This window comes from Orcinus orca, chromosome 15, assembly GCF_937001465.1.
Source record: "Orcinus orca chromosome 15, mOrcOrc1.1, whole genome shotgun sequence".
Classification (NCBI taxonomy): Eukaryota; Metazoa; Chordata; class Mammalia; order Artiodactyla; family Delphinidae; genus Orcinus; species Orcinus orca.
Window position 1 is genome coordinate 7,162,146 of NC_064573.1, and position 13,417 is coordinate 7,175,562.

A 13,417-nucleotide genomic window follows, 5' to 3' on the forward strand; every position below is an offset into this window, starting at 1 on the left:
GCCCTGTGTAGCTGGTTTCCTTAAAAACTATTTTTAGTTCTATGATCGTTTCCTGTGATATTTTTTGACCTTCCAAAATTTTCACATTATTGCACCAAACAGAACAGTTTTCCTTAGAAAGAGAAAGAGACTTTTTCAAGTACTTTCTATGCTTTCTTATTATTTGTAAAATTGCATAATAGTGTCCTAGTAACACTGGAAATAGCTTCTGGCCTCCATCATGTTTCTGTGACGAGATATTTGATAAAAAGCAACTCTGATTCATTTATTATGGCAAAAAGATACAGCTTTCTTGTCTTCTTTTTCTTGCCTTGAGCTCAGATTTTCAGAAACACATATTTAAGAAATGACTTACAGGTAGTGCCCATGTCATCTACGCTACCATTCAACAGAATCCAGAAATTCACCCAAATGCTACCTAGACAAAACTACAGGATGATTTCTCTTTTTCCCCTTTCCAATTTTAACCAGACTGTTTTACTACCCTACAAAGCCAGTCTTTCACATTATGTTGTACTGCCTATATGCCAAATGGTTCTCTTTAAACAAAAGCAGAAAATATTGCAACACTCCTTTCTCTGTAAATAACTTCTTGGCAAATATTTTTATTTTTACTGATACACTATCAGACCCTAGCAATTTGAAATTGGATTAGAATAGGGCATTTTACTTAAAAGTATTTTATATTATGAACATAAAAAAGCACATTAAAGATTGGCTTTCTGAATTAGAACAGTATCAAGACTTGCCCTCCATAAAAACACAAAATACAATTTTAAAACCATTTATATGGAAATCAGAATGATCTTAACTTGAAACCAAATGGCTAGATCTTAAACACATGGTATCATGAGGAAGGCGTGGGGAACAGGCTACGCCCACATTAAGATGGGGTTCAGGGCAGTCCAAAGACCTCTGTGCACCATGATCTCACAAAGAGTACATGTAAATGCTTCTAGAAACATGGAGAAGCCATCTCAACATTTATTATTAATACACAGTGACTCTGTGACAATACCTGCCATCTAATATAGATGCACAGGGACTTTTAACTCACCCTAGATATATTTTAAATTGTTTAAAAATAAATAGTTTTGCAAAAAAATAGTTTAAATGTCTTGCATTAATTTGATAAGTTTACAACTCTGTAATAGTTCTTAATCCAAATAGCTTACAATGAACACTTAAATTATATTATTACAGTATACTCCATATTCCATCTTATTAGGTGAAAACATATCAGAAAATGAAAGAGGAGTCTTTGTCACAAGGTACAATCAAACATTCCACCAAAATTAAGTACCTTTTCCCCTTTAAGTCAAAATATCATAACAGATACTATGGCATTGTGCCTTTTCTTGGTAATTCTCAGTTGACTCTAAAAAACAAAGAGAGAAAAAAATGGGGATACTGTTTACGTCTGAATGACAACGCTATTACATTTGATCTGAGACCTTTACTCTTGTTTTTAAATGGGGGTAAGAGATAGGAAAACCGAGGGACAAAGGAAGAAATATCTTAAATTACATGCTTCGTCTGAGAGGGAAACATTTCCTTTAAAGTTATGTAGCTAGAAACATCTTCTGGATGGAGCAATTCTGAAACACTAAAGAATCATGCAGTAAATAAACACTGCATTTCAAAATAAAAAGTATTGGAGGTAACATACTCCACCCCCGCCCAAAGGACTGACTCAGAGGAGATGAAAAGACTAATGATGTCAATTTACTAAGGACTTAAAAAGAAACAAATAGAAAACCTATTTTTAAAGGTCAGTATATACGGTAGGCAAACACTTCCATACACCTGATTGGGTTTTAATATTGTTCTTACATGGTGCTCCACAATCTCCACAGTTTGTCAACTCAAGTCACTGGGTTTTTTTGGTTTTTTGTTTTTGTTTTTTTGGTGGGGGGGAAGGAAGGGTCAAATCTAGCACATCTCAATAGTGACTGCATAAAAGAAAAATATAAACCCAACTTTAAAACAGTGTTTTCTTTCTATTCAAATCAATTTAAAACTTTATATAAACTTTATGTTGCAAGAGGATCTAGTCCATTTATGAAAATCATTTCTACATCAAGTTCACCCAAGAAAATGTTGACTAAGCTAAAGAAATCACAGATAAAACATTTTACCAAAGGAAAGTACAGATAACAATAAAACTGCTTAACACCGGAAACTATGATCATCTAGTATTTCTTTAATAGTTCTAGTTCCATTAGGTCTTTATATGTTATGCCAATTTGTACCAGAGTTTAATGACAGAAAAGGCAACAATTTCTAAATTGGTGGTATACATTTCTTTACAATTCTGTAAGGCCATTTATTAAAACAGACAAACCACAAGATGAAAATGAAGGCAACAGAAAAGTCCAACTTCTCACAACCAACATAACAGCACAACCTTAAAATAATTTAGAACTGAATGTTGTAAAAGATATGTAGCAGATCTCTGTTCCATTACCCAAGATTATGTCAGTTCATAATTCTAAATAAATCCTTCTGAAGTATGAAATTAAAAATCATTTTCAGTGTAGGTGTGACCTCTGTGACTTATCACACGGCTATGTTTACTCAACACTATCTTTGAAAACGGGCCATTGAAAGAGACATAACAATGTTCATTCTATAAGTTTCATTTAACTTTACTTAGGATTGAATACACATGAAATGTGCTTTTAATGCATAAAAATCACAGTGGATAGCAGCAAAGGACTGGGGGCGGGGTGGGTAAGGAGAATCTGATTAATTCACATTGTGATTATTCTGCACACTGATGGAAGATAGTTCACTCTTCTAAAAGCTCAAGACTTCCCTTTTTAAAGAACCAAAGTAAACCCAAGACACCTTGCCGACACTTGCCCACCCCTAAACGAACTGGTTACTCTTTTACACATAAAACTGAAACAGTATGGCAGCAAAAGATTTTGATAGCAATGGAAAGTCTGTAAACTGTATTCCAATCTCTTTTCCTTCCTCCCCAAGTGCAAGACGCAGGGTTCTCAGAGCCTCTCAGTAGTGCTTCTCCTGTAAATAATCCTTCATTTTGTTTGGCAGAGGCAGCTTCTGAATCAGGTCTATTCTGGTGTACTGACGGATGACGAACCGGCACAGGTACTGCAGGGAGCGCACCTGCATGAAGCGCGACACGGGGTTGGTCAGCCTGACGGGGTAGGTGGCCGAGCCCGGCAGGCGAGACCGGGAGTAACAGAAGGCCCCGTTCTCGGAGTCCCTGACTGAGTGCTCGATCAGGTCCACGATAGACGTGTGTCCTTCCACGTCCGGCTGTTCATAAAAGCTAAACCTACCATTTGAATGTTCGATTCTAGTGTGAAGGGTCTTGCCGTGCGAGCGGAAGCTCAAGCTTAAAAGGTAGCGGTCGTCAGAACTGTCCCGAACGAGGAAAGAGCCATCCGGCACATTGGCCAGCTTCCCTTCTGCCTCCCAGCGAGTGATGGGGCCCCAGTACCATCCCTGTTTCGCAAGTTTCTTCAGCTCCTCCGTAAGGCTTGTCACGACCATGGGACCACTACTCTGCACTGAGTCATAAACTCTGGCAACCCCGGGGGCAGAGTTAGGATCGAAATTCAAGTGACAGCGCATACTTTCGGCCACGTGGGCGTCGGAGCCGGCGAGCCCGCCGAAGTTCCTTTGGATCTGATTCGTCTGCAGGGGAGGTAGCAATGGTGAGAGTGGCGGGGCGTCGTCGGGACTCGCCCTCGGGCTCTGCAGCACGACTCCCGTGGTGCCGATCAGCAAGCCGTTCACCGACTGGTCCACGAAGATCTCTGGGGCCACCACGAGGTCCGGGTCTACCTGATTCTCGTCTTCGGGGAAGGAGCCCCCTCCCACTGGAGGAGGGACCGCGGAGACTTCCATGGGGGAGGAGCCGTCCAGACAATAGCCGCGCGGTCCTTCCAGAGGGTACATCCCCTCCTCCAAAGGCACAGTGTACTGAATGTAGTCCTGAGGCACGAGTCCGATAACGACAGGCACATGTTCTTCCAGGTGGAGATGCAGGTCCCCATCCTGAGACTCAGAACTCTTGAGCGAGTTCGTCTGTTCTTGGCACGCGGTGTCGGCCTGGAGGTCGTGGAAGTCCTTGCGCACGCCGTTCAGGGCCGGGCCCGGGCCAGGCGAGTGGACCAGGGCCTTGACCCTCACCTCCATCTTGATGCACGTCTCCTCCGACGCGGTGGGGCGCAGGGGCCACGGCGTGGGGCTGTAGTGGTGGCTGCGCAGCGAGGTGGACCTCATGGGCCTCTGCGCCCTCACGTCCTTGAAGACGATGGGGGCCGAGGAGGAGGAGAAGGTGTCCTCGTCCGCGGAGCCCCCGGAGGGCGCGCCGCCCTTGCCCTTCGGCTTCTGTTTCGCAGACAGCCGTCTTTTCAACGTACCCATTAGGCTTTCACTTTTTGATCTACTCTTTCCGCCTTTTTCATCTTCACTGTTGAGATCACAGCTGGCTATATCTTTCCCATAGCAGCTACCAAATAAGGAATCCTCTTTTCCAAAGTCACTGGCTAGTGACGGTTGTTGTACAACCATAAAATCCGCTTCTTCTTTACTTTTATTCAAGTTGAAAGATTTCCGGAAGGTTTTAAGACTAATCTTCTTCATTCTGACTAGTTACCTAATCCAAGGGAATCAACTTCTCTCTGGAATATTATCCTCGAACATCTGGAGAGGCTGCACGCAATGCTGCATCTATGTATTTTTCCCGCTTCATTTACCCTTTGGAGCCATTTTCTAAAAAAATGCAAAAAATAAAAAATGTTAGAAGGCTACATTAAAAAATATCTCCACAAAAAGTTTTACTTTAGTCACTTTCAATCCTTTAGCTTCTGAACAAGGATGCCTGAGTATGTTTATAAGAAGGTAAGCTCCATTAAGACATATTTTTTCCATTTCACACAGCACAATGCATCACTGCCTACTACCTGATCAGCACTGGACAAATATTTGATAATGCTTAAAGAGCAACCCCGACTCTACCTCTTTCCTTTCTGCACCTTACTTTGATTTTACCCTAATTACGGTTCGTGTTCCTTACTTCCTAACACAGCTCTAACAGAGCCACTCATCCTCTTCACACTGATCCACACCGTCCCCGGCCTCTCCAGCTACCAGGCTACCAGCCTGTGTCCTGCAAACGGCCAGCACTCAACAGAGAAGGCCCCACATCCGTAATAAGCCTCATCGATTCTACAACAAGCTATAACGTATTTTTAAATATTCAAACATCTGTAAAAATGAATTAAAGCAGTCCCATCATCTGTGATGAGTTATCTAGGAAAAGCCTAGAAACGTCCTTCTATAGCCATGAGTTAATTCAGCGAGAACAGGGCCCATCCACCTTCGCGTTGCCAGTACCCTGCACAGCCAAGAGCGCCCCGAGAGGGGTACTTGCAGCTTCAACACTTTCACCTGCAGGGAACACTCCTAACAACTAGATAAGTACAATTCATCATAGTAGTAGAAACTGCATTTATTTGTCTTAACAGGTAGAAATTGGTGACCTGAAGACTAATAAAAGCCTCCCTGTGTTAAGTGATAATTTTCTGGCTCACTAGCAATGAACCCAATTTTGTCCACCAAAAAACTGGGCATCAGTTCACACAGATATTAAGAAAACGTAACTACCAATATCCATAAAACCAAAGGCTGTGAAAACCAGACAAAACAAACATGTTTTGCCGCAACAACAGGGACGTTGCAAAGGAAGTAACGTTTACAATAATAACCGAACATCAGCAAGTTCTCGATAAACGAGATCAATGGATCGGTATCCAAAATGGCTTGTATCTGGTCTGTCTGGAGCGTCACCCCCACCGCCTCCCAAACCCAAGCATGTAAATCTATTTAAAGCTCGACATAGACGGTCAGGCCCAGCTGACTTTCTAGGAATGGTATAAAATGTTAATTCAGATTTCTAATTATTAGAGAAGTGCAAATCAAAACTACACTGAGGTACCACCTCACATCTGTCACAACGGCCAACACTAAAAAGTCTACAAATAAAAATGCTGGAGAGGGTGTGGAGAAAAAGGAAACCCTCCTGCACTGTTGGTGGGAATGTAAGTTGGTGCAGCCACTGTGGAGAACAGTATGGAGGGTCCTCAAGAAACTAAAAATAGAACTACCATACGACCCAGCAATCCCACTCCTGGGCACATATCCAGACAAAACTCTAATTCAAAAAGACACATGCACCCCTATGTTCATAGCAGCACTATTCACAATAGCCAAGACATGGAAGCAACCTAAGTGTCCATCAACAGATGAATGGATAAAGAAGATGTGGTACACAGATACGATGGAATAGTACTCAGTCATAAAAAAGCACAAAATAATGTCATTTACAGCAACATGGATGCAACTTGAGATTATCATACTAAGTAAAGTAAGTCATAAAGAGAAAGACAAATACCATATGATATCACTTATATGTGGAATATAAAATATGACACAAATGAACCTATCTAAGAAACAGAAACAGACTCATGAACACAGAGAACAGACTTGTGGTTGCCAAGGAGGAGAGAGTTGCGGGAGGGATGGAGTGGAAGGCTGGGATTAGCAGATGCAAACCATTATATATAGAATGGATAAACAACAAGATCCTGCTATATAGCATAGGGAACAATATTTAATATCCTATGGTAAACCATAATGGAAAAAAAAATTAAAGAATGTATATATGTATAACTGAATCACTTTGCTGTGCAGCAGAAATTAAAGCATTGTAAATCAGCTGTACTTCAATTAAAAAAAAGAAGAAAAGTTCAGTTTCAATCTTAATTATGAAGCCTTTTGTTTTTCTACTGCTGTGCCTCGTTTATGCTATTTTCCTCCTCCTGATAAATGTTCTCTTCTTCTTTCCTAATCCACCTTTCAGGGAATTCCTTAAAAAATATACTTCCTCCTTAAATATTCTCTGATCACCCAGCCAGAAAGGAGTTCCCTCCCTTTTCTGGACTCCAAATACTCAACCTGTACCTCTTTAACAGTATGTCACACAGTGACTTAGAACTGCTTGTATTCTATTCATGTCTTATCTCTCCAACCAGATTGTAGTACTAAAAAATAGAGACCATGTCTTATTCGTTTTTTATATTCCTAACCAGGAACTATCATTAGATACTTAATATACACTGCTTAAACTCTTTGATACCAAATAAATATTCCTTAGCTGTCAAGTAAATGGATAGAAAAATCCACACTGTGCAAAACTGGCTAAATCTCCTCTTATCAAAATAAAGCGCTCCATATGGCTGATTCGCTTTGTTGTGCAACAGAAACTAACACAGTATTGTGAAGCAATTATACTCCAATAAAGATCTAATAAAAAAATAAAGCACTCTATCTCCTATAAGAATCAAAAGTCATTATTACAAATGATCAAGGATTGGCAATTCCACGTAAAAAAAGACACACAGAAAAACACGTGTCTATCTGTTAGCAAGCTCTACCATACGGGTAATGGGTGTCTACTCCCATACTTCACATGGTATGTGTTCAGACATGTGAAAACTACTGAAGAAATTCCACCAAATAAATACTAGTAAAGAGAAGGAAGTAAATATACTAAATTACATCCCACCCCCCAATACTTAGTACCATGTAGTTGTATAAGTACATCTAAAAATAAAAAGTATCTTTGATCTCACAAGTTGAGGCTGGGTGAAAAGTAGCATAACAATGGCATTACCTATATAAGTACTACGCTGTCATCAGGTCCAAAAGAAACATAAGGTTGTCCTCAGTCTCAGAATATTACAGTAGGTGCTACAGACTGTCCTTTCTGCTTGTAAGCTGCTTTTCATAAAGTCTTCTACTGCCCTTTCCCCCTCCCATTTGTAAGATACTCTACTGGATCCAAGAGGAGTTAAGATGTGTGATTCAAAACTAAGAGATGAAATCTGTGAGCTCCAAGATGGGTGAAAGAAAACGACAGGTACACCAATATGTATAAAATAGATAACTAATAAGAACCTGCTGTATAAAAAAATAAAATAAAATTCAAAAAAAGAAAAAAAAACGATAGGAAGAAACTGGACAGACACAATCTGATAGAGTATCTTTAAGCAGTCAACTACGAACATGACCAACGATTAAAAGCCCTAAGTCAGACCAGACTGTAAATAAAGACACAGGGGAGGGCATAGTGATTCCTGATTCTGCTTCCTAGCTGTACCCTAACCAGCTGCATGCTAGCGTGTGGGTAAAATTCACGAGTGGGTCTTAGTGGTTCTGCCAATCTGCTGAACTCACAGACCAAATACTCTATGTTTCTTTCTCTACCTGTCACTTTCCTCACACCCTCAAAGGAGTCCTGACCTACAAAAAAGGTCTTCTGTCTTCAGAGAAAACTGTACATGGGAAGAATGCACCTCAGTGGTAACAGAGCCAGTGGCCCTAAGGTCCCGGTACTCACCATTTCCTGGGAGAGGCTGCCTGGGCCGTGCAGACACAAACCAAGTAAAGCAAAGAGGACAATCGTTGGTAACTGTGACAGATACCATGAAGGAAAGGGAGGCTATCAGAGAACACCAGGGTTCCTACTTTAGGCTCCATAAACACATAAGACACGTATCCAAGGCCTCTCTGACAGCCAAATATTTAGGCTAAGGCTGGAATGATGAGAAGGAGCCAGTCGTGCAAAGGAAGGCTGAGTGAACAACTTTCTAGATTGAGGGAAGAGCATGTGCAAAGGCCCTGAGGTGGGAAACTGCAGATGCAAAACTGAGAAGCCCAGTGTGCCCGAAGTCCAAGGCGTGAAGGATGAGTGGGCACAAGACAGGCACGGCAAGGTACCTGGGTCTGGTTCGAAGTGCAATGAGAAGAACTAAAAGGTTTCAAATATGAACATGGTCTAGTTTATATATGCACTTCCCAGTTTTGAGACCACACATCATCCTCTCCAACACAGACACAAACCCATCAGGAGTGTACCTTTGTTGACAAAACCAACCAAAAAAGCCCACAAAGAACCCAGGGGTCTCAAACTGCCTCATCTGAAAAACAGACGAACAGTTTCTGAATAACAGTAAGATGCTAACCACGCGGAGCTGTTTGGAGATCTCGGGGAGGCTATCCCAGTCCTCCTCACAGGCCGCATGCCTCTAAAATTCTTCTAACAATGGATGGGTGGGGAGAGTTCAAGTTCAACATAAAGCACTGGAGAGACTCAAACATGAGTCAACTGCATATAAAGGTTTTATTCATAGCTAGTTTCCATTTGCAAGCAATTCTTCATAATGCCCCAATTTTGTGATATAATTTTAGTGAATTACATTCAATTTCAATTCTGGTAGGAAATAGTTGTCGTTTCAAACCCTTCAGGGTCCACCATTTATGGATAGGCCAGTCATTAGAAACGTGTGTGTGTGTGTGTAGGTGTGTAGACACAGTTAATGCAGCTAGGAACACATACAGACTCATCCCGAGGTTGCACGGAAAACATCTGCAGCACGTGCCCAAGCTTTAGGGATTCACAACTAGGTAAGTTCTGAAAAGTAGGTTCAGAGGACGAAGAAAGATTCAGAACATGAAGTGGAAAGGAGGCCTGAATAAGAAAGAACACACTGCAGGATCCAGGCAGCCTATAAGAAGGCAACAGCCTCATCTCCTGCCCACATACACTCTGGTCTTCCTCGAATCCAACTGCCAAACTGCAGGAAGAGTAAAACCCGAAAGAGCTTTCCATCTCACCCAGTGAAAAACAGGTCTTTACAGTGGGCTGCAAGGCCGCACATGATGTCACGCCCCCATTCCTATACCACTCTTCCCTTGCCCTCTCCACTCGCGTCCTGGTGCTCTGAGAATACTAGACACGTGCTGCCATTGAGGGCCTGGGCGCTGGCTGCAAACATTACACAACCAACTCCGCCCCCGCCACTTCTTTCAAGTCTTCAGGACTGTCACTTTCTCAGTGAGACCTGCCCTGATCATGCCATTTAGGCTGCAACACAAACCCGCTTACCATGCTCACTCATTTTCCCTGGCAGACAACAGAACTGTCTTAGTAGGTTCTCCGTCACTCTCCCACCTCTTTAAAGAACATAAGCTTTACAAAAGTAGGGATATTAACTCTGCCTTACTCACTGATGTGTCCCAAGCATCCAGGAGCACAGCACGGGCACAGGAGGTGCTCAGTAACTAGGAGTCAATAAATGCTAGACATGCAAACCTAATCAGGTATGGTGAACGGATCCCCTGCCCATCTTCACCTTCCTCACTCCCCACCTCAAGCAATAATTCACCATCATTTGGGAAAATGTTACAACACTCCTTAACATGGTCAATAAATTCTACACAATCTGGCTATTTTTGATGATTTCTGCTCCATTCACATTCACCATATTTTCACTCAACACACAACTTCTTAACATACTGCTCCTTTCATTTGAACTGTGTTTTTTTTTTTTTTTTTCCATTCTCCTCCTTGACTAATTCCTTCACACATCAGCTCATCTGTCAGTTCCTCAGGGAACATACCTTACTCTTCCTGATCAGGTGAAATCCCCCAATTACATGATCTCAGAATACTGCACACCTCTCTGGCCTACGATTTTTATCTGGGATGTATACTTACATCTGTTTGTATGATTATTCGATCAATACCTATCACCCCATCAGACTATGATTGACACAAAAGCAGAGACTATGTCCATTCTTTTCCCAGCATGTTATCGCAGCACCTAGCTTGTATCTGGCCCAAAGAAGGCACTCAATAAATATCTGCTGAATAAACAACAAAGTAAAATGAATGAGAACACTGGCCCACAATGACAGGCGACTTGATGCTGATGTATTTAATTGCCTCAAGAGCAGAACCAGTAACTGCCTCTGACGTGGTAAGTATTACATTTAAATTACCCTTAGTAGATCTGGGGTTCAAATGGTTCTGCTTCCCACTATCACATCCATTTCATAGAAAACAAGACTGATAACCACAGTAAAAGTACTTGGTAATTATCTACTTGATAATTATTCCTTTTTCAACTACCAACCCATATGCAACTTAATATAACATTCAATAAACAAAATTCAATCCTAAACATTAGAAACCACAAAAAGTTCTAGTAGGCCATATGGTCTTTTATCTCTTCCCTTCATTTTCTAGGCAAAGATTACTCTGGAATTTTTAAGAGTATCTGTTTTTCTGTTTGCACTTCTAAAAATACACGCCATCTTTTTATAGGATTACCATCTGTCTCATCATGCCGAAGTAAATGTTCTGAATTAGTTTCACTGCTTTTCTAATTGTAAAATTTTAAGTTTACACATATACTTGAAAATGTGTATAAAGGTTCAAGGGGAAGTTTTAGACATGAATACTTTATCCATACAGGCAGAAGATAATATCTTCAAATAATTTCACAATCTCTTTTTTAAGGAATGATTGGAGGTAGTCATGCTTGCCATTGTAAAATGAAAAAACTTAAAGGACAACATCAAAACAACTACCTAACCTTCAACAAACAAAATAGCGTTATTATTGCCATTTTAAAAGTGAGGAAACTGAGTCTCAGAGAGATTAGAACTTGCCCAAATAAGTTAAATAATTTGCCACGAGGAAAACTAGCAGATCCAGAATTTGAACCTGGATGCTGACGCCAAAGCTCACGTTTCCCCTATAACAAGCTGCCCTGTTGGTCGTGCTCGTGCTTAAGTCAGTGGTTCCCAAACTTTCCTGTCTTGGGACCTTTTTGCCCTTTTTAAAACTACTGAAGGCCACAATAAAGCTCTGTCTCTGTGGGTTATATCTACTGAAATCGTTTCTTAAAAGTTAGTTGCCCTGGGCTTCCGTCGTAGCGCAGTGGTTAAGAATCCGCCTGCCAATGCAGAGGATACGGGTTCGAGTCCTGGTCCGGGAAGATCCCACATGTCACGGAGCAACTAAGCCCGTGCGCCACAACTACTGAGCCTGCGAGCCACAACCACTGAAGCCCGTGCACCTAGAGCCCGTGCTCTGCAAGAGAAGCCACCTGCGCACCACAACGAAGAGTAGCCGCCACTGGCAGCAACTAGAGAAAGCCCATGCGCAGCAACAAAGACCCAACACAGCAAACAAAAAAAATAGTTAGTTGCCCTGGGAAATCTGAAACCATATCAAGAATTTCTTTACTCTGTTACATTTAATCCCTATTAGAAATTAGAGATTTAATAAAAATATTTATTAATTCATTTTTAAATGACAATTTACTCATTACATGTTAACATAAATAATTTTTCAAGAAAAATAAATACATTTTCCCAAAACAAAAATTCAGTGAGAGAAGTAGTACTGTTTTACATTATTGTGAATCTTTTCTCTGTCTGACAAGACAACTGCACTCGTCTGTGTTTGCATTCAATCTGTTACAATATGTTGTTTCAGTTAAAGTGTAAGAAGAAAATCCAACCTCCTACAGATATAGAACTGGAAAGGGGAGGATATTTTATTTAATAACCTTTTCATAACTGTGGATAGTCTTCTTGTGATACTAGAACAAAATCAAGTGCTAGTTTCCTGAAAGTTAGTAGTGCTAAGAAATCTACAGCCATATCAAGAATTTTTTACTCTACTACATTTAAATCCATTGGTCTCGGTGACATTTTGAATGAATCCTTTATGCAGGCATGATTTTTTAACATCATGTATTAGTTATTTCATTATACAATATCAAAAAATTACATTTAATATCACCACTGATCTCATCAGAAAAGTCTGTAAGTACTGGGAAGCAGTTAAGCAAACAGTGGTAGATAGAAGTTTTCCACAATTCTGACTTTTGCTTGAATCTAACATGGGCAACGATATTGTCAGTGAAGAGAAAGGCTTTACTTTGACCATTTATAAGAAAATATCGACTGAACACTCAAGTTGATTAACCATAGTTTGTCTGTCAATTGTTCTTTTAGGTAAAAGTGGTGTGTCATGAAAGAGCAGCTAGTTCAGTAAGTAACTCAAACAATGGCACAAGGCTTCGCACAAGGCACCTTCGTTAGCATGTGGTACAAGTGCTTCCTACGCACTTCCATTTCATCATAAGGATTTTGAAAAGGTGTGTACTCAAGGTCAAAATGTAATAAAATTAATAATTTTTATAGCTTCATCAATGACATTCTTAAAGGTAACTGGAATTTTATTCTCACTACAAGTGCTTGGAGGTGAAGAACATATGACTACTATGAAAGTTTAATACTATTACACAGTTAGTGCCATTGCTTTGTTCGTGGTAAGGCACCATCAATTTTATTCACATTGCTTTTGCACCCTCGGCAAAAATGGCGATACAGTGAAAAAGGCAAATGCTTTAGCATTATTATGAAAGGGGATCCACAAACCATACTTTGAGAACTGATAGCTTAAACTACCTGTGAAGACAGTTTAAAAGAACAAAGAGAAAGACTTTTAATGTAAGCA

The 13,417-nt window shown here is 40.6% G+C and overlaps 1 protein-coding gene across 7 annotated transcripts in view; it reads right to left on the reverse strand.

Moving 5' to 3' along the window:
- Positions 1 to 585: 585 nt before the first annotated feature.
- Positions 586 to 13,417, reverse strand: part of SOCS6 (suppressor of cytokine signaling 6) — a 32,743-nt gene continuing 19,911 nt past the window's right edge. For all 7 annotated transcript variants that reach the window (XM_049698008.1, XM_033406100.2, XM_004280002.3 and 4 more), the window contains one exon: positions 586 to 4,752. In XM_049698008.1, coding sequence (XP_049553965.1) covers positions 3,016 to 4,623 — 1,608 coding nt within the window. In that variant the 5' untranslated portion in view covers positions 4,624 to 4,752 and the 3' untranslated portion in view covers positions 586 to 3,015. The remainder of the gene's footprint in view (positions 4,753 to 13,417) is intronic.